This window comes from Arachis ipaensis, chromosome B08, assembly GCF_000816755.2.
Source record: "Arachis ipaensis cultivar K30076 chromosome B08, Araip1.1, whole genome shotgun sequence".
NCBI lineage: Eukaryota > Viridiplantae > Streptophyta > Magnoliopsida > Fabales > Fabaceae > Arachis > Arachis ipaensis.
In genome coordinates, this window is record NC_029792.2 from 116,703,206 (window position 1) to 116,724,595 (window position 21,390).

Consider the following 21,390-nt stretch of genomic DNA (forward strand, 5'->3'; position numbering starts at 1 on the left):
TTTCCTTTCTATTTTTCTCTCATTTCTATTTATAAAAAAAATAATTTTATAAATAAAAAATGGCTAATATTAACTAAAATTAATTTTTTATATTTGTTCTTTTTTTTTTGTTTAAATATAAAATATCACAAAGACTAATTCTATTCTCTTACTACCCAAGGGAATATTGGGCTTGGAGTATTTTTATTGTTTTCCCTAAGAACAATGCTATTGGATATGTTTAGTTTCGAGTGCCTTAGGCTCAATTAGGAGATGGGTCTAAGCCCACAAAAAGAGCAAGTAGGGCACAGAAATATCCTATTCTCCTTCACCGATAAGAAGATACGCTATAAACCCTAGCGGCGCAAACTAAGGTTTATGGCATGCGAACTAGAAGGCGCTCCAAACTCTATTTAGGTTGTTCCATTTTCTTCTTTACCAGTGCTACTTTTTCAGTTTTTCTTACTCACTTTTTCAGCTTCCCCCCATTCCCTGTTATCGTCGCTTTTGATAGGCGTTACGTTCTTCGTCTAAATTGCTTTTGCAGAAGGACGTGTCAACGAAAGCGTATATCAATTTTCAACGTCGACCTCTTTGAGTCTTTCATGTCTCCACCAAACTACAGATTCTTACTATCGTAGTTTCTTTTGCGGTCGTGTTGTTTACACACATTCATTTATTCGTATTTTTATCTTTCTTTTGTGTGGTTGCTTCTTCTGGTGAACATCCTTTTTTATATTGAAGTTGGGGATGTTCTTGTTTCCGAAGCATATATCAAATTTTCTTATTTAGCCAGTTTTAAACAGCGTGCTGTAATCTTTTTTAAGCTACATTGCGCTACCTGTCTACTGGTACAATGAAAGTGTGGAAAATGTTACTTTTAGTATTTGTAGCAAAAATTATATCTTTCTAATGATTTGATATGATATTGGATCCGCAGGTTCTGGTGACTTAACTGTGAAGAGGTCTTAGAAATGGAGAAGCCACCAATTCCAAATGCATCACCCTCGTCGAAACCAGCGCCAAAATCAAACCCAAAAAGGAAGATTCCGTCGCCGAAGGAGCTGATATCACATTATGAATCCCAAGGGATGGATGCACAGGAAGCATCCATCAAGGTGATAGAGGATCTGCAGAGGGCGCTGTTCGGAGTGATATCGTCCGGCAGAGGGAAAAAGGACAAGCTGTTGGTTGATTCTTCGAGGAAGATGGATGCAGTTAATGGCAGACTAGCAGTTCTTGACATGAAGCTTGCTGGTTATGTTGGTTATGTTGAGACTTTTGCAATTGGGGTTACCTCTGCTGCCACACTTAGAGGAATTGGTGCTATCATGCCTCATATCATTGCACAGATATCACAGATATGGAATTCTGTTACCACTGCCACTAAATCTACTCCACAATGACCATTTATCTTATTGTACCATTCTTAATTACTTGTTAGAACTTAGCACATTGTTCTTTAATGTAAAAGTAAAAATAAAACTCTCTTCCACAATCTATTGTCTTGTAAAACCCCCCAAAAAAATGGAGTCATAAATGCAGATGGAATCAAGTATAAAGCATGGAGCATGGAGCCATAGATGCATATGGAATCAAGCTTAAACAACAATAGATTGATCAGTGTTTGGAGTTTAGACTTTACAAAACAGTAGGACTAAATGGAAGTAAATCTTGGAGTTTAAATTTGAACATGCTAAATTGGAAAATATTTCTCGACTCACTTTTTGTTTGGAGAGTAGGCTTTTATTTTGTATGGTGTTTGGTTTTAAATTAACATAAAAAGAAAAGAAAAGAAAGAAAAGGGATGTGCATAAGGTGTGCATGTAATACCTAATTAATTATGTTCAACTGTGGTGAAAAAAGGGAAACCAGTTATGTACTATTGAATTTGGTTACTCCCTTCCTGGTTGATTCTAAAATTGTTCTCTTTTTGAATTCCTACTCACAGGGCTGTTGCAGATTGCTTTTAATAGCATTGCATCAAGTAATCCATCTTTGACGATATAAGGACCAAAACTGAATTTATTCCCCCTCAAAATGAGGAGGCAACAGATGTTAGTGAATTAGTAAATGATCCTGCCCTAACTGCTCTCAAACCTAATGAGACTGTTTCAAAGCAGTGTTCGTGAGCTTTTAGAGTGTCCTGTATGCTTGAATGCGATGTACCCTCCAATCCTCAGGTTGTATATGTATTTGTGATGTTTTATTGTTGTTCTCTGGGTTCTTGAGAAAGCATGTGATAGTATTATAAAAAGTTGTGGGATCAGTGCAAAGGAATTTGAAAGCTAATTACCTAAGCAAATGAAACTTTCCATAATGTAAAAATTGGTGGGGTGGCTTTTGCAGATGAAAGAAGTTTTCACCTTTTCAGCAATTTCAAGCAATTCAGCTGCACTTCCAACATCAGCAGCTAAACACAGATTACTCCCTTTCTCAGCCATTATCTCGAACAACCTCTTTCCTGTTGGATTTTTCAACAACTTAGCCCTCTCCAAAAATGACAACTTTAGCTTAGCTTTAGTTGTCAAATTAGCAACATTTTGATTCTCCTCTAAGAACCTCATAACAATCCTTACCATTTCTTTGTCAAGCTTCCCCTTTTCGCACAAAATCTTCACCATTTCTGTCAATTTAATAATTGAATGCAGCTTGATTCCATTGCTTTCCAAATTCTCTCACCCACCTTGCTCTCTATCAATCAATACAACAGCCTCACTGACCTTCAACCCTGCAGCACGCAGTGGCGCAGCAGTTTCCAAAATCGAAGTGCCACTAGTAACTAAATCCTCAACTATCAAGCAACTATGGCCGGATGTAAAATCACCTTCGATGGCTTTAGAAGTTCCATAGTCTTTGATTTCCTTGCGGCACATGACCATAGGGATATTTTGAGTTACTGATACACAAGTGGCAATAGGCACAGCAGTGTAAGGAACATCAGAGACAAAGTCAAATGAAGTAGAAGAGACTGCGGAAACCAAGGTCTGAGAAATTTGCCGGAGGACAGAAGGGTAATGTAGATTGGTGACGAGATGCCAGATTTGAGTTTGAAGTTGCCAAATTTTACAGCTGAGATTTCATGGAGTCGAAGAACCAAAGACTCCAATAATAGCAGGGTTGGCAATAATATTCCTTAACAGATAATTTACCTTTTAGCGTGTTCTTCAACAATCGTGTAAGACCCTAGGGAGAACCTGTGACGATGTAAGCGACATAATCAATTGAAATGGAAGTTATAGAAATAAGGATGCAAAAACTGGCACAAAATGTATCACAATATTCTTGCCTCATGACGAGTTAGAAATGGATAGATATAATTTCTTATATAAAAATCATTAGAACTATAAACAAAGGCTTTCAAAATTATCACAATTAGATGTCCTAACATAGCGGGGGTAAGATTTAGTTGTTATTGAACATAGTGGACACACAAATTTACAAATTGCTAAACAGAAAGTCCGAACCATATTTTAAGAAGACAAAACAAAACCAAGATTTGTAGCCCTATGCAATTTATAAAAGGTGCTTTGAAAGATTTTCAACTCAGAAATTTAAACTACCGTTTTTGGTACAATGGTAAACAACCTTTAAATTACAGTGAAATTTACAAAAGCATAGAAAAGGGCATAAAAGAGCTAACAAATAGAAATTAAAGTTACAAAATAAGCACCCAAATTACATAGATTCAAACCATACCAAGTGCAGTTCCGATAATATTTGAGAAAAAAAATAATTGGCTGTTTCATCATCAGAAACAAATTTCAGCCAGAATGGAGCAATCCAGAAAACCTATGAAGATGAAATAAAAAATATTAATCAATATCGAAAAAGAAAATCACAATAAATGAAATGCAAAATGATCACGAGGTTCGACCAGTGAAACAAGTTCTCTTCTTTTCTTTTCTTTTTTCTTTTTTGGATAAACTGCAATAAAATTAGCTCATAAACAACCTGTACTTAATTCAACACTATCTGAAGTAAATTGAAAGTTAAGGGATTACACAAAGAAAGAAACGAATATTAGAAGAAAAACCTTATTCAAGAGGGTTTCTAGTGAGAGAAAATTCATGCGGATGCTCTGTTTGAGTTGGTGAACCATTGCTCACTCCAATATACATATGTCTTTTACACACTAAATCTTCTAATGTGTTCCTTACTTTATATGTTTTTCTTATTCACTTTTTCAGTTTTTCCCCATTCCCTGTCAACGGAAGCGTATATCAATTTTCAACGTTGATCCTCTCCCTCCCTCACAATCTTGGATCTCGCTCGCAGATCCACCCTAATTGTCATCTTCCTCACCACTTATGGACCCTGCTGCTTCTCGTCCTGCTGTAGTTATTGATAATGGCTCCGGGTACTCTTTTTATCATGTTTTCCCTGTTTATCAAAAGAGGGACACCAGGTGTTTGCTGAAATGCCCCGGTATTTGTTTTTCTTAATTTTGTGGTTGTTGTGCTGCAGGTATACGAAGATGGGTTTTGCCGGCAACGTTGAGCCGTGCTTTATTGTTCCAACGGTGGTTGCACTTAACGAGTCGTTCCTCAATCAATCAAGGACCTCTTCTAAGGCCAATTGGATCGCCCAGCACAATGCTGGGGTCATGGCGGATCTTGATTTCTTCATTGGGGATGAGGCCCTTGCTAAGTCTCGATCTAGCAGCACGTATAGTCTAAGCTACCCGATTCAGCATGGCCAGGTTGAAAATTGGGACTCCATGGAGAGGTTCTGGCAGCAGTGCATATTTAACTACCTGAGGTGTGATCCGGAGGATCACTATTTTCTTTTGACTGAGAGTCCTTTGACTGCGCCCGAGAGTCGCGAATATACCGGTGAAATCATGTTTGAGACCTTTAACGTACCTGGATTATACATTGCCGTAAATTCGGTTTTAGCTCTTGCAGCTGGCTACACAACATCTAAGGTTGGTTGGTTTCACTCATGAATCATGATGATATATTGTGTGAGTTGATAGACTTTGAATTGAGTGATTAATTCTTAGGGTGTTAATTATATAAGCTTCTGCAAAATCTCTTACGGGCTGCACTAGCACAACCACTTTGCTAAATATCTGAACATGTTCATAGGTTATTTTATGACTGATGAGACCCTTCAATTTTAGGCTCACCATGTCTTTTCTTGAATAAAAAATGACTATATAGTGCAAGCCAGGGGGATTTTCTCGTGATATTGCTACCACATGTTTACATTTAAACTTGATAACAGTTCATTCAGAGTTGTCAAGAAATTACTTGATTTTTAAAACATCTACTTTATCCTTTTGTTCTTTTTAAGCTGATCTAGAATTCTTCTTAGTGTGAGATGACAGGAGTTGTGGTGGATGTTGGAGATGGGGCTACACATGTTGTACCTGTTGCAGACGGCTATGTCATTGGGAGTAGCATCAAATCAGTTCCTATTGCTGGAAAGGATGTTACACTTTTTGTCCAGCAGCTTATGCGGGTAGGTAATCATGTTGGATATAGAGAATTAGTAGTGCTGCATGTTTTTGGCTAATAATCAAATGTGAGTATCTGTGGGTTGTTTGAATCCTCTTCTTTCTTATGTTGAATCCGACCTGCTGAGTATGTTTCATACTTACTTAGGTTGTAGAAAATAGAAATCTAGGTATTTGTGGATCTGCGTTTTGCTAATCGAGGTTCATGAATTGCCTCACATCAACATTATTTCATGTAGGAAAGAGGAGAGAATATACCACCAGAAGACTCTTTTGAAGTGGCTCGGAAAGTGAAGGAAATGTATTGCTACACATGCTCCGACATTGTTAAGGTTGTCCTGACTTCTGAGTTCATTACTGATTTATTATCATTTGAGGGGTTACTTAAGCCAACAGTTTTACCCAGCTTCTTTGCAAATTAAGGGACATAAAGATAATCTTTGAGATTATTGATTTTCCTTTCTAACAAGAGTTAAAACTTTCTCACTTATTTAGGAATTCAATAAACATGACAAAGAACCATCAAAGTATATAAGGCAATGGAGAGGTATCAAACCAAAGACGGGGGCTCCATATTCATGTGACATTGGCTATGAACGGTTTCTTGGCCCCGAGGTTTGTTTTATGGATTCATTAGATTTTCTCAAATAAGCATACATATATCTGCCGTCAAGGCCGTTGGTTGGATGTATTTACTTGTTTCTTTGTACCTTTTATGTCACATGGTATTTTCAATAAGGCTAACTGAACCTATCTCCCAAAGTTTAGATATATATCCTTGATGTCTGAATTGGGGGACTCAAACTTTTCTGCTGTGAAACTATTATATAGGTTTGGGTCATTATATTCATTAGAGATCTGTATGGCTTCCCTTTTCTGCAGGTTTTCTTTAATCCTGAGATATATAGCAGTGACTTTTCCACTCCTTTGCCAGTTGTAATAGACAAGTGCATTCAGTCTGCACCGATTGACACAAGAAGAGCATTATACAAGGTGAAGTACCACGCCATTGATTTACTTGGTGAACCATAAAGGCCTCCCAAGAGTTGCTTTAACATGACAGTGAATAGTGAATAGTCAACTTTTACCTTGAAACTAGTTAGGGTTTAAAACAAATTTAAGCTTGGGGTTTTACTCTGTTGTTGACCCAGTGTCCAAGTTGTATGATGCTATTGTCATGTGTTATTAGTCTGCTGGCCTGGCCAAGAAATTTAATTTCCGATTTTATAAGTTCAAGCCCTCTATCCATGTCATAGAAATTTGACAAAGTTTTGTGTTAGTTGCTGAAGGACTAATACCACCCTCATCTTTTATCAGGGCTTGTGAATAGCATCTGAACAAGCAGTATCATGCCTATTAAGTCACGTTTTTAATATAATTGTGCAGTTATATATTTATATTTTTAAAGAATTCTGTTACTAAAATGTGACCAAGTGGCAGTCAAAACACCCAGATGCCTTTGTAATAGTAAGAGATAAGAGATGATGATATTAATAGTGAGCTCTATACTATTTTCTCATTCTTTTTTATTTCAGAATATAGTGTTATCTGGAGGATCAACCATGTTCAAAGATTTTCACAGGAGGTTGCAACGCGATCTGAAGAAAATAGTGGATGCTCGTGTACATGCATCTGATGCACGTCTAAATGGGGAGATTAAAGTAAGAGTTAACACTTTTCAACTTATTTATTCTGTGTTTCTTCTCATTCTCTTGCACACAATTGCACGAACAATGTGGCCATATTATCATTTTTTTTAATTAATTTTTTTATTTGGATCTCAGTCACAACCAGTGGAAGTCAATGTAGTCAGCCATTCTGTCCAGAGATTTGCAGTCTGGTTTGGAGGCTCGGTGCTTGCATCAACCCCTGAATTTTTTGCGGTATTTAATTTATGACAGCCTTTTCCCTGATTGGGTCTGGAAGCAACATGCTTTGCATCTCCTAGTCACTACTTTTCTGTCCCACTAATTTACTGACACTGGCTTGTGAGACTGAGAACTGTGTCCAAATTCTCCCTTTTACATGATCAATTTTGATTGGAGACTGTAGGATCCTATTACCATGGCAACCCAACTAAAGGATAAAACAGATAATAGAGTGGAAAATAGAAGAAGGTGGAATAGAATGTTAGAGACATGGGTATTATGGGGTGCCCAAAGTCCGACATCAAGTACTATGGGATACTTGATGTTGTATTTAAGGAGAGTAGTTTGTCCCCTTAATACCTAGTTTTTAAGGTGTGGTTTCCCACTTTCTTTGGGTACTTAGCATTGAAGCAGAGGGGCTCAATAATATCATTGAGATATCATTCTTGACCTGAATGTATAGGGAATGTAGTAAGAAATATGCAGAAAAAGGGAAGATACAAGTAGCATTTGAGAGGCTATTACTCTACTATGGGTTTTGTTCAGCCTAATTTCTAAGATGAATCCCTCTAACTCTCCTCCTCTCATTCGCAATCTCATTTGTCTCTCCTCTAACAAAAATGGCCATACACTACTCTGACAAACTGTCAAAGTTAGTTGCAAGCTTTTTTTCCCAAAAAAATACCCTTACTTTCTATTTCTCTTCCCTAAACCCCATATAGGATACATAACACAGACTGTTGGGTCAAAATTTGTTGGTTTGGGTTCTGTTCTTCCTGTTTTTTGTTTTGATTTTAGTTCTAAAAATCTAATGTGCTTGGTCATGTTGCTAAATGAATTTGTGATATCAATCATGCTAACATAGTATATGCATATGGTATGGCTTGCTAGATTTGGGAATATGAAATAGTTTGGTGCCTAAGAAACTAGTTTGCTTGCAATGTGTTTTCTTGTGACAATGTTATTCTCTCGATGACTTGCCTCCCTATGATAGATATATCACCTCTTTTCAAATTGAAGCTAACTTCCCTAATCTTTGCTTCCTGCTTATTTTGAAATTTCCTGATAAAATGTGCAGGCTTGTCATACAAAAGCAGAATATGAGGAATATGGAGCAAGCATTTGTCGGACAAATCCTGTTTTCAAAGGGATGTACTGAAGTAAAGACAAATTAGCTGATCATGCAAATGGAGTTTCTTGATTAAAAGCTTGAATGAATGCCTCTGCTTATATTGATCCGCAATTCACCTCCTGTTCTTTCTTCCCACCTTTGTCCTTCAAGGTGGCAGAAGTTGGTGTAGAATATGTATATTCAGTGAGAAAATATATTTCCACTTTTTCTTCCTGCTGTTCTCTCTTTGGAGTTGCTTTCATCAGATGTTTGATATGGTTGCCAGTAGGTCTAGATGTTACTTAATGCTTTTATAGAAATCAATCTTCACCAAATAGCTGGCTGAGCTGAATTGCAATTTTTGGTGTTCAGCTTAGAGTTTGATGAAGATCTGTATTTTTTCATTTGTTGCTTGGACTGATCATTCCGCTGAGCACTTTACTAGGTAGGAAGCTTAATTCATTGGGATGGAATTGTAATACAAATAAGCACTATTGCAGGTTAGAATCGGTTATGTGAATCACATTTTTTTTATGTTTCAGTCACATAATGTAAAATCAGTGATATTATACGTACAAGCATTTTGCTTTCATTATGTTTTTGCCCCCACCAAAATTGCATCATCATTTTATGCAGTTTATCTAATAAGGTCTCAGGGAGCTTGAAACAACCCAGCGAATAAATGCTGTCCCAATCGCCTTAATAAGTACTTCCCTGCCGCTTGCTGATAGGAAAGACCGCTTCCAATGTTGAAGTTTTTTCATGACTTTTTCTTTAACACAGGAAAAGTTTCCTTTTTTGATCTGCCAGGAATCTTGGGATCCAACATTCGGGACCTGGAGTTCTGCTGCCAACTCACCTCTTGTTTGTTGGGGTGTATTTTTACTAAAGTACACTGCTGATTTGCTCAAATTCATAGCCTGCCCACTGATGTCACAGTACCGCTATAGTGTCTGGAGTAGGTTTTCACAATTAGCTCTAGTAGCTTTACAGAAAAGAAAGATGTCATCTGCGAATAGGAGGTGGGTTATAGAAGGGCATCTACTATTCAGCTTTAGTCTCTGTATTTTGTTATTATGTTCTTTCTTGTGGAGCAGATAAGATAAATTTTCTGCACAAATGATAAAGAGATATGGTGAGAGGGGATCCCCTTGCTAGAGCCCTCTGTTGGGTTTGAAAAAACCAGTAGGAAAGCCATCCACAATAACAGAATATGTCGTAGTTACACACGCCTTATCCGTCCTATTCATCTTGATCAAAATTCCATCTTCTCCATTAAAAACCACGCAAAATTCCATTCCGCTTGATCATAGGCCTTACTCATATCAATCTTTAATGCCATATAATTGCTGCCCCCTAATTTATTCTTTAAGTAATGCATGCATTCATGTGCCACTAAAATATTGTCACTGATGAGTCTCCCACAGATAAAAGCACTCTGTTGACTGCCTATGATGTTGTCCATGTAGAGCTGTAGTCTATGCACTAACACTTTTGATATTATTTTATAAAAAACAATGCTAAGACTAATGGGTCTGACATGATTCATGGTAGTCGTGTTTTGTAACTTTAGGATAAGACATATTTGCATGTGATTAGAGCTTCTAAGCATCCGTCCTACTCTAAAAAAATTTTTCACTGATTTAAGAACATCATATTTGATAGTATACCAATAAAACTGAAAAAACTTAGCTGTAAATCCATCATCACCTAGTCAAAAATTATTTTTCTTATGGATGTAGGGGTGGTGTATTGGCTGGATATTGGCCAAGAAGGGGTATTGCTGAAGTATGGAGCTCACAACCAACACGCCGGGGGCGTGGTGCCTGAGCAGGTGGACGACGTGGCGGAACTCCTTCAATACGCCAGGGGTGTGCTGACTCACCACGCGGGGAGCGTGGTACCTGTAGACCCGTGAAGCGCAGCAGATTTTTGTGGAGTTCCAATGCTGCTGCAGCACCACGCGGGGGCCGTGTTGTAGGCTGCCTGCATGCAAGGACAGCCCCCCCTCCGGAAACCAGCAAATTCTCTCCTTCATGTATATATATGCACTCTTCTCCCATTGTTAACATCACATAGTTCACATAGCTGCTGAAGCAAAGAAATTAGAGGGAAGGAAAGAAGTGTCTCGGTGTATAGGTTGTAGTGAGGAGAGTGTAGTAAGTAGTAGTGAGTAGTCACTAGTAGTGAGTTAAAAGTTTACACAGTGAAAAAAATTATTAGTTTAAGGGATTAAAAAAGATAGTACGTAATTATACGGCGCCCGAAAAACATATTATCAACTATTTGGATTATCTTATTTATGTAAGTTTTTTAATAAATAAGATATTAAAATAAATATGTGAATATTTATTAAAATATTTATAAGAATTATTATTTAATTAATGTAACATATATCTTTGTTGATGCAGCCTAACAGGAATTTGTTGGTGCGTAAACTGGATTCGCCACAGACGTGGAATCCGATGGTGGAGAACTACTTAAGCGCCATGGGATTCTACCACGTCTCTAGGATTGGAGTCATAAGAGGATTTCACCCCATATTAGCTGTTCTGGTTGAAAGGTAGAGGCCAGAAACACACACCTTTGTATTGCCGGTCGGTGAGGTTACAGTGACATTAGAGGATGTCGCTCATATATTCGGCCTACCCATTGATGGAGAGCCTATCAGTGGATGGACAGATAGTAGTGGCGACTTCCTTCAAAGTCAGAGTATAGCGATATACGGTCGTGAGCCATCAGTCAGTCATTCTTCGAAGTCCTATATAAAGTTGGGTTGGGTTCGACGTATTAGAGACGCAGAGCCGTTGGACATTGAGGAGTCCATCAGGAGATACGTCAGATGTCAGATCTTCTGTTTGTTAGGGTCGACCCTATTCACGGATAAGTCGACCGCATATGCCCATGCGAAATATCTACTATTGCTTCGCGATTTCGAGCGGATCCATATTTATAGTTGGGGGTTAGCATGTCTTGCACATCTTTACAGAGCACTATGCCGTGCATCACGATATGATACAAAGGAGATGGATGGCCCTCTGAATCTGTTGTTTGTTTGGGAATGGGAGCAAATGCCGTGTATTGCTTCCGTACCGAGACAAACCCTTCCACCGGCCGAGATACCAGTTGCTAGGAGGTAATAAGTCTTATTTTAGTCATGTGTTATATTCATGATGCATGTTTGACATATGGTGACTTATTTAAATTTTTTCAATTAATAATGTTTCAAGTGGAGTCATTCGGAACGGACCACAGCGTGGTTATCGAAGACCGTAGAAACATTCAGGCATGATATAGACTACATGCAGGAGGTGAATAGTTATGGTTCTTCTGATCTGTTTTTCCAACCATTATTGTTAGGGTTCTAATATACCAATAATACGTGGCAGTTTGAGTGGCGGCCGTACGATGGATTGATCGTTCCTGACGAGTTGCATAGACATCCTGAGGTGTGTGACATCGTTGCTCCGTTGTTATCGTTCGAGTGTGTCGAGTGGCACCCTGCGGATCGAGTGATGCGTCATTTTGGATATGTACAACCTCCTCCACGGGCAGCAAGAGATATTCCACTTGACCAGCATTGCATCGTTCTACGTAGAGTGCAGCTTCATGACTGGACAGTTTTGCATGGGCCATGGATAGCGGAGTGGGCCAACAGGCGACACAGTCGATTGCGGAATCTGCACCCCTTCCGACCTGGGACTTTTTACCGATGGTGGAGTATCAGGATTGGTACATAGGCTCCTACGGACATCTGCTGAGATTGTCGGGGTACGTTCCTCATCATCCACAGCCACCTGCCCCTCAGCCACCCGCACGCAGGGTCTACCTCAGCATGCAGTGTTTGAGCCGTTTCCTTATTATATACCACAGCCACCGGCCTACAGTCATGGTAGCCATCACACTCAGAGCAGTCACCACTCTCAGCACAGCCACCATTCTCAGGGCAGTCACCACTCTCAACACTCTCAGCACAACCACCACTCTCAGGGCAACCACCATTCTCAGCATCATGAGCCCATACTTACCATTCCTTCTGGTCATGATTGGTTTGAATTTTCCAGCGACGGACACGGAGATCAGCAACTACAGCATTGGACCAACGCTAGTTTGGGTGGCTGGTCAGATTTTAGTGGTATTCCTTCACCGTCGGCTGATCCACATAGGGCATCAGTAGATATGGACCATGGTTTGCGGGGTCGTACTTCCGACCACACGTCAGGGAGTGCGTCATGTGATAGTGGTTTTATCCAGCGTCAACGGGCATACACAGTTGTTGAGATGTTCAACCCCGGTCCATTCGCTTCAGCAGAGGTAGGCGGGTCGACTGCTCCGACAAATACAGGTGGGTCGGCCGATCCGACAGAGGCAGGTGGTTCGGCAGCTCTGGGGGTGGATGACTCAGTTCGAGGTCACTTGTATGACCTACGGACGGAGCAAAATCCACCTGATAGGTATACTCCATCACGGTTTGGTCAGGGCATTATGGGTAAGGGACTGAACTACTTCGTTGGGAAGAAGTGAGCTTGGGTTTAGGTTTTAGATTTTATGTTCAGAATTAAGTTAATGTAAATCGTGTTTAACGTTTGGTTTGTTAACTTATGTAATCCGTAGTCCTTTTTTGTATATTTACTTCAGGAAATCAGTTAATGACAATATTAAGCGAACATTAAATATCAACAGATAGACTCCAATAGAAAAATACAAACACGTCTAATTTCAAAAGCATCAACTGACAAAATGCAAATTAAAAAATACAAACATGACCGTATTAAATATCATTCACTGGAAAATACAAAGACAAACAAAGACCTACGAACCAGCACCACTCGGTCCAGCACGCTAAGGACACATACTCCGACTATGACCCTGAGCACCACAAAGACGACATATCCGAGGACCACGCATGTCGCGTGAGTCCATTTCATTCAAGTATCGGGTCAATTTGGGCCGGCCTTTCGACGTTCACCTCAGGGCGGGATTGGCGACCAATGTGGATCCCTCATAAGCAGGCCATGTCTCGGGATCACCTAATGGTGTGAACTCAAATCTATATAACTTACGAATCTCCGTCATCTTGTACACATCATGCACATACAACTACCAATCGAGACGCTATTTAGCACAACAAGAAATAACATGGCGACATGGTATTCGTTCAACCTGAAAGTTCCCACAGTCACACGTCCGTCGCGCAAGATCAACAACTAACACCTTTCCGGTAGTCATTTCGCACACCTCAAACACCTCATTTCGTCTATCAAAGCGGTGCACAACTATATTCCCAGCTTGTTGCATACTTGCTTCTATCCGCTGTTGTGCAAATACGGAGTAAGTAAATCCTGCACGCTTGCGTTCGTGAGTCTCGGCACTCTTCCGTGTAAAAAGTTCATTTAACCTATAATAGGTTGCTCGGACCAACGCTAACACAGGTAGATTACGGGCACCCTTCAACACTGAGTTAATGCACTCGACAAGGTTCGTTGTCATATGGCCCCATCGATGTCCCTCGTCGAATGCCAATACCCAATGTCTGAGTCCAATGGCATCGCACCACCTGGCATATGCCTCGCCTCGCTCTTCCAACCTCTTATAGTTGATATTGTACTCCTCCATCGTTCTTGAATACCCTATGTTGACAACAAGCTTTTGCAAGTGAGGGACTTTGAATGCTCTTAAGAAGTTACTGCCGATGTGCCTTATACAAAACATCCACCATGTTCTTAGAGGTTGCCAGTCACCTCCGGAACGATTTACTGCTGTCCGTATTGATTCATGCCGGTCTGAGATCATACCCACATCGTCTTTTCTAACAACATACATTCATAGATTCCTGAGAAAGAAGTGCCACGCATCAGCTGTCTCCCCTACCACCAAGGCAAAGGCGATAGGCATAATGTTCTGGTTCCCATCTTGTGCAACAGCGACTAGGTGTGTGCTGTCAACCTGAACCAGGGGCTTGCAATGCCTGAATGCCCTAATGCATGGATTAAAACTCCAAAATACACGATGAAGTATTTTTACACCTTGCGCCTCCTCATTCTCGTTGTACAGTGGTCGTGTTTCTATTTGGACAACTGAACCAGGCATCTTCTGCACCATGACCGAGAGCCACCATGGCAAGGCTTGGTAAGAATCCTCCCAACCACCGAAAACTTTGGCTATTGACTTCTGCTTTGCCAACCAAGCCTTTCGGTAACTGATGGTATAGTTGAACCTTGACTGGACTTTCGCAATTATAGATTTCACCTTGATGGACGGGTCCGTCTCGACCAATGGCCTTATAGCCTCAGCAACTGTATCCGAGTCCAACTTGGAATAATCTAGTGAAATTGTTCCGATCGTGCACGTGTGCCTACCGTTATATCTGCATATCTCCCAACAACCTTTTTTCCGTATCAAGCTGGCTCGAATAAGCCAGTCACATCCACGCCCGTACATCTTGCATTTTGCATAGAACGTCTGTGACTCAGACTCATACACATCATAGTCAACTCTTCTAGATATAGTGAAACTTCTAATTGCTGCGACGACCGACTTTCTAGAACTATATTCCATTTCAATCTGGAACTCTCCTTCCTCAGGATCAGCAACGCTTACAGAAATCTGAAATCATCGTTTATTGATCAATCCAAAGTATAAACTAACAAAAACTTATTATTTAGTCAACACGTACCTATGTTTGCATATTCCGGAAACTCGGGGGCATGCATGGCGTCGAGATCCAACTCACGCATAAAAGGTGGAATGTACATCGGTTGACTGCTCGAGGGATGAACCACTACATTCTCTGTTGCTGCCTCAACTCCCACATCACCATCCTCATCTTCGTCGCCGACTTCATAAGTGGCTTCGAAGTCCTCTACGTTGTCACTACTCATTCCTTCGTACACTGCAGCTCTATCATCATCTATATCTATATCATTTTGAACCGATACTGCCTCTACAGTTTCAAACTCAACGTACAACTCAATCTGTAGGTGTCGCATCTGAGTTTGCCGGTGAATTTGAAACATATTCTGCATACTCACTTCATCAGTGATCGGCATGGTATCAAACTGTATTAGACCACCAAAAACTACAACCGGATTTTGGTACAGAATTCTGCTCACTCTCATTAACGTACCGTTCTCCATGCTTTGACAGAGGTCGTTCTACAGCTCCGTTATCGTCATCATGCATGGAACCACAAACGAAAATGGATTTTGGCACACAAACCTCACTCCCTCATGAGTATTATATATTATCTCACCGTTGCGATACACCAACAAGTTTGCGGTGCCCTCCATTACACTAACAACAGCCTCAAAGAACACTCAAAACACACTCAAATCTTATTCAGTATGCAAAACACTATCGAGCTCTGCCTTATATAGAGGGGTGCATTTAACACGCCCCCCACGTGCTGCCTGCTTCAGCCAATCACGCTTTGACACGTGTCAGAACACCCCCGCGTGCTGACTCAGCACGCCCCCCACGTGCTGCGTACGTGGACCAATCAACGTTCGCCATGTCAGCACGCCCCCAGCGTGCTGACTCAGCACGCCCCTACGTGCTGTGCCTCCCAAGCCAATCAGCCTTTGCCACATCAGCACGCCCCCTACATGATGACTAAGCACGCCCCTACGTGCTGCCTTGTTGGCTCAACCACATAATGCCACCTAGCTTCCACGCCCCCCACGTGGTTCAGGTAACACGCCCCCCTGCGTGTTGTGCTTCCATCTGACACGTCCACCTATGTGTAATACACACAGTATCCCCATTTCCAGCCAATACACCACAATGCTTTCCATATCCAAATTATTGAGCCTCACCTAGTGCTGCCTTTGCATTGATTGAAAATACAGTCATTTTGATCTCATCATCGGTAATTGGCTTGCACATATTTTTGTTCATCTCTGTTGACACTCTTTTCCTAAACTCTTGCAAGAGGTTCTGAGGGTCTTGTGGGCAGCCACTCTTAAATAGATCTTTAAAGAATCTCCTAGTTCGAGTGCCAATTTCTTCAGAGGAAGTACACCATTCTCCATTATGATCCTCTCTAATTTCCATATTTTGTTCCTTTTATGTCTTGCTTGATGCTGTGCATGGAAGAATTTTGTGTTTTGGTCTCCCTATCTCAGCCACCTTACTCGAGACGTCTCTTTCCAAAACATCTCCTCCAAAATATATGCTTTGGATAGGTTTTTTCCAACTCCATAATATGTTTTTTATTTGCCGAAGTTAGGTTCTTCTTGGCTGCAGAAAGCAACCCTTCCAGTCTCATAATCTCCTTTTTTGAGTTGCTCGGCTCCGATGCTTGCCATTTCACTAATTCATGTCGGCATCCCTTAAGTTTTTGAAATAAGTAGAACATTGGGGAGCCAATCACTTCTTTTTTCCAAGCTTCTTCTATGATCTGGTCAGTCTCTTCTTTACCATACCAGCACTCTTGGAACCGGAATCTCCTATTTGCTTTCACTTGCAGCGGGTTTGTACTCATCAGTATCAATTTATGGTCAGACCCAGTTTCTTCTAAATGTGTTATAGTAGCCATTGGTTAGTCAAGTCGTAATGAGCTAGAGATGAGAGCTCTGTCAAGGCGTTCTCTTATCGATCTTTCTTGGTAGCTTTTGTTCCACCATGTAAACCTTCCTCCTATGTAGCGCATATCGACTAGCTTACCCTGGTTGATAAAATCTTGAAACTGCTGAATATATTGCGGTGATTTATCCCTACTTCCTTCTTTCTCCCCTGCTGTCAAGATTGCATTAAAATCCCCTATGAACACATACCTGTCCCCAAGTCATCTAATAATTTCCAGCAACTCTTCCAACTACCTTTGTTGCTGTTGCTCTGCACTGTATAAATGGACAGCAAGGATATTCCAAACAATCTACCTTTCGTGGTCCTTAATAGAAAACCACACAACAAATGCTTCTCCTCGTATCACGTGCACATTCGTTCCTCCTTTCCATCCTCACTCTTTCAATCTTCTCTCCACAAGCGAGATTTGGTTTTTAGTTTCACGAATAAAAACCACCTTGGGAGAATAAGATTTCATGATCCTTATCACGTTGTGAACTATCAGGAGTTTTTTCAAACCACGGCAGTCCCATATGACCATCTTCATGGCTCGTGGGGGTGCCTTTTGCGAGTTAGCACCCTCTCCCCGTTCAACAATAGTTTCTTTCTGCAAAACAATCTGCTCTCCTTCCCCTCCTATCTCCATTACTCATGATCTCCTCTTTAAGCCAGTCACATGGGGTATTGTTCCTTCCCCAGAATTCCTTCTTACTATCTGTTTTAGCTTCCTTCTCTTCACACCTTCCTTAATTTGACCTTTATCGCTGCCTATATTAAAAGTTCCCAGTTCTTCGGCCCTCCCAACCTCCATAACACCAAAAGATTGTTGAAATAGTTTAGTTTTGGATAATTGATAGGTTTCAGGTTCAGTTTATTTTAGTAAGGCTTTGTTGGATGTTTGTTTGTGGATTTAGATGAGTGTTTGGGGTTAATGGATAGCTAATGGATTCTAGATTGATTATGTGGTTGGTGTGTGGATTGTGGTTGTTATGCTTGCTGGCTTTGTGATTGGGGTTAAGATCTCGTGATAAGACCTGGTTATAATTGTTTGGTTTGCTGGTGGCTATACTAAAAGATTTGTGTTCCTTTGGTTTATATGATGGGTTGTAGCATGGTTGTGAGGGAAGGGAGTGGTTTTGTTCTTTCAGGGATAGGTTAGAGAAGCTCTTTAGTAAACTAATTAGTGCAGGTTTTTTCATGGTTTACGTGTTCTCTCCATTTGCTTGTCTACTATTGGGGTTGTAATTCTCCTTATTCTCTTCAAATTTCCTCCCAAACTAGTCACCCTTTAATGATGCATTCCAACCCAATTCTGGTTGTTGTTGTAATCTTGCTGAATCTTCATTATAATTGCTACAATTCTTGAAATCATAGACCAAGCCTCTCGTACCTGAGTTTGATCTCAAAAAGAGTCTTATTTGGACTGGCAATTTTGATGGTTTCTCTCAAGGGCTTGGTAACATTGAGATTGATCCTCACCTTCATAATTCTCTCATCTTTTCTCTTCATCGCAAACTTGTCCACCTCCAAAATCTCACCCAACTTTTTACTAATTTTCTTTGCTGTCTCATAAGTCTTGCAATATTCGGGCATGTTCCAAAGTTGAAATCACATCAGGATTAGAGTGTAGTCTTTTTCTTCGATCTACATTTCAAACTCCAATCTTTTCAGATGAATCATAAATTGCTTAAACAACCATAGCGATCCTCATTCCACCCTTACTACATCAGCCTCCTTTGCATAGAAAAACTGATACACATTCTCTCCATGGGCCTTAATTCTCAATCCTTCCGGTTGATTCCATATATCGTTGAAGGCAGCTTCTATGGTTCCAATGGTGAAGCTCTTATCCGCCATAATCCTTCCTGCTAGACTCCGGAGCACTTTTCCAACCCAGCTCTAATGTCATTCTCCTCCAATACTATAATATCATCTTCACTCTCACCAACATGACCTTGACTTCATTGAGGCCATCAACCTCTCTCCTCCACGTCTCCCTTTCCTTCATATCCTCATTTGTTTGCTCATATTGATTTGTTCGCACTCTTTTTTCGACTCTCACACACAAGGGAGTTAAACCCTAAAATAGTCTCTGAGATTGGCGTCATAAACTAATCGTTCTTGAGATTCCAATTGTACCAATTACGTTCCTGAGATTGACAAAAGTGCACCACGACCCATTTTCCATTAACGACGTGATAACATAGCTTGATGACGTGGGCTGTTTGTGCCATGTGTCACTTCATGGTTTGGCTACGTCTAATGGTATGATGATGTGGTGATCAGTAACACGTGACATACTGATATGGATAGTTGTGTCATGTGTCACAATGTTATTTGGTCACGTGTCCATTTGTGCCATGTCACAACAGTCGTTCACATGTCATCTATTATGTCATTACTTACTCCGGGGTGATGCACTATTATGATTAGAGAGACAATAACCTCGGAGTTCCACATGCGTTATCGGGGGGTCGCATTATATTACACCCTTGGAATGAGCCAGGAGATGTAATCAAGCAGCAAATGCCTGTCAAGTCTTAGGCTATCTTCTTTTTCTTTTTTTCCTCTTCATGATTAGTCACCAAAATGAGAATAATAATAATTGATCACATTGTGGTTCTTGGTTAAATACAGTGCTTTAAAATGTGGTAATGTGGCAAATAGTCTTTAGACAAGGAGGATAAATATAAATTATTTATTAGTTCATAATATTGAATATATTTATTTCTTATCAAATATGGATATGATGTTTACATTAAAAATTGGATGTGTATCATCCAATTATCCGAACAGTTAAATTCGATTACGAACATTTCTCCTTCTCCCCATAAAAAAAAAGGATCATAGCAAATCAATTAGTTAAACAGTTATCGCGATTTTAAAATTTTAATCGTGTTCTTATGGTGGACCAGAAATTGATTTTAGAAGGAACTTAAATGAATAAAATTTCAAGGAATAGTTTCATTAGTTTGTAAAGATGAGATGCACTAATTGATAATCGTGTGATGGAGGAAGAAACAACAAATTAAAATAAACGCAAGCAGATTTTATTATTTTAATAACAGTGATATTAATTTATTTTTCTTTTAAAAAAAGTTCATTTCAAATTTGTATAAAACTTTCCCTAGTATTTCAAATTAGTTTAAATAGAATGTGTTAATTGATATAATTAAGAAGTCTTAAAGAACAAGATCCAAAACACAAAACAACAGGCGTGCATTTCTGGAAAATACAAGAGCAATAGACGCTCTTTCTTTACATTACACATTGTTAATAGAGAAAAAAAATATTGAAGCCAAGAATGACGATCAGAAATAGAAGGCGGCGGCAATGAGAGCCGGAGTGGCAGCTCCGATTGCGGCAGAGAATGAGACATGCCTAGAGGCAGCACTTGGTGAAGAATCGTCGTTCTTGTTCTTAGTAGCATTAGAAGGGGTAGGAACGTGGTGGTTCTTGGCGTTTGGTGAAGGAGCGATACCGTCTGAATAGTCATAATCATAGTCATCGGCGGAGGAGGATGCAGATGATGATGATGATGATGATGGTGATGCACCGTATGCCACGCCAATGATGGCGAACACCACCATGGCAACAATCACCACGTGAAATGCACGTGTCATTCTTGAATTTTCTAAGTTTGTTTTTGTTTTGTACGTGAATCAGAATAACGAGTATCTGACCCGCGCAGATGGAGAATCTTTGCAATGAAATGAAAGCAGAGAAGGGAAGGGTTAAAGTAGGGTTTCAATGAAGAAGGGTTCAGTTTGAAATCATGCTATTTACAGTTAAATTAGTTGTTACATCGAAGCATCTATCAATTTTAGTTATAAGTTGTTTGTATTTTAGACAATTGAAAATTACATTGTGTATTTTAAAATTATCAATTAAATTAAACCCTTAGCTGAATTTTTTCCCCTTCCAAATTTACATTTTCGCTAAAATTAGTTCATAATATTAATATACCAACTCGGTAATAGTTTAACCCTAAACTATCATCGTGTTCTTAAATTAGTAAAGCATTAAAAATATTAAGTGGATCACTATTGCAATACTTTGCCATCAAACTTATTTTTGTCCCCCGTACATTAAGATGCTAATTAGAGATTTACTAAAAATAGAGGTATTTTTTGAGACGAAATAATGGACCAATTGATAAACTGTGTATTCTTGAAATTAAAAATAATGTGGGTGTATTCTGGGTATTTTAATTTGTGTATTATTTGTCTATGTACTCCACAAATCCTTTGTCTAATGCTGACAGTAGAGTTGAAATTTGAAAACCTTTATGAGAGTGCGGTGCTGATGTAGAGATATAGCTTGTGGGATTTGTTTCAGTTGATTTGTATTTGTGTTTGCTAAAATAGTGTTTGTATTTGTTGGATATAGCTTGTTTTAATTTTCTT

General features: G+C 39.7%; 4 protein-coding genes and 1 pseudogene across 8 annotated transcripts; 2 read left to right on the top strand and 3 right to left on the bottom strand.

Moving 5' to 3' along the window:
• Positions 250-1,472, top strand: LOC110266046. 3 transcript variants are annotated; one of them, XM_021109783.1, is made up of 2 exons: positions 250-396; positions 920-1,472. In XM_021109783.1, exon 2 carries the CDS (start codon positions 954-956, stop codon positions 1,383-1,385), a length of 432 nt encoding a protein of 143 aa, XP_020965442.1. In that variant the 5' UTR covers positions 250-396; positions 920-953; the 3' UTR covers positions 1,386-1,472. The 3 variants fall into 3 exon arrangements, with proteins under 3 accessions (XP_020965442.1, XP_020965444.1, XP_020965443.1); XM_021109785.1 differs by lacking the exon at positions 250-396 and adding an exon at positions 403-841; XM_021109784.1 differs by lacking the exon at positions 250-396 and adding an exon at positions 403-830.
• On the bottom strand, positions 1,548-3,273 carry LOC107611857 (annotated as a pseudogene).
• Positions 3,729-9,014, top strand: LOC107613438 (actin-related protein 3). 3 transcript variants are annotated; one of them, XM_016315433.2, is made up of 10 exons: positions 3,729-3,849; positions 4,170-4,339; positions 4,447-4,906; positions 5,299-5,445; positions 5,680-5,772; positions 5,936-6,055; positions 6,323-6,433; positions 6,976-7,101; positions 7,225-7,323; positions 8,387-9,014. In XM_016315433.2, exons 2-10 carry the CDS (start codon positions 4,290-4,292, stop codon positions 8,465-8,467), a joined length of 1,287 nt encoding a protein of 428 aa, XP_016170919.1. In that variant the 5' UTR covers positions 3,729-3,849; positions 4,170-4,289; the 3' UTR covers positions 8,468-9,014. The 3 variants fall into 3 exon arrangements, with proteins under 3 accessions (XP_016170919.1, XP_016170918.1, XP_016170917.1); XM_016315432.2 differs by lacking the exon at positions 3,729-3,849 and adding an exon at positions 3,874-4,068; XM_016315431.2 differs by lacking the exon at positions 3,729-3,849 and adding an exon at positions 3,875-4,072.
• Positions 14,243-15,537, bottom strand: LOC107611600. Its single transcript, XM_016313510.1, has 2 exons — positions 15,096-15,537; positions 14,243-14,994 (listed from the first exon to the last, which is right to left on the bottom strand). The coding sequence occupies exons 1-2, from the start codon at positions 15,535-15,537 to the stop codon at positions 14,243-14,245; spliced, it is 1,194 nt and encodes a 397-aa protein (XP_016168996.1).
• Positions 20,184-20,695, bottom strand: LOC110266047. Its single transcript, XM_021109786.1, has one exon. The coding sequence runs from the start codon at positions 20,605-20,607 to the stop codon at positions 20,296-20,298; it is 312 nt and encodes a 103-aa protein (XP_020965445.1). The 5' UTR covers positions 20,608-20,695; the 3' UTR covers positions 20,184-20,295.

Bases quoted from the DNA above. Each gene is read 5' to 3' on its own strand.
- LOC110266046 (XM_021109783.1), top strand. From the start codon at position 954: ATGGAGAAGCCACCAATTCCAAATGCATCACCCTCGTCGAAACCAGCG.
- LOC107613438 (XM_016315433.2), top strand. From the start codon at position 4,290: ATGGACCCTGCTGCTTCTCGTCCTGCTGTAGTTATTGATAATGGCTCC. The intron at 4,340-4,446 runs GTACTCTTTTTA...GTTGTGCTGCAG, and splicing joins GTTATTGATAATGGCTCCGG to GTATACGAAGATGGGTTTTG. The intron at 6,056-6,322 runs GTTTGTTTTATG...CCTTTTCTGCAG, and splicing joins AACGGTTTCTTGGCCCCGAG to GTTTTCTTTAATCCTGAGAT.
- LOC107611600 (XM_016313510.1), bottom strand. From the start codon at position 15,537: ATGAGAGTGAGCAGAATTCTGTACCAAAATCCGGTTGTAGTTTTTGGT. The intron at 14,995-15,095 runs GTACGTGTTGAC...ATCCTGAGGAAG, and splicing joins TCCGGAATATGCAAACATAG to GAGAGTTCCAGATTGAAATG.
- LOC110266047 (XM_021109786.1), bottom strand. From the start codon at position 20,607: ATGACACGTGCATTTCACGTGGTGATTGTTGCCATGGTGGTGTTCGCC.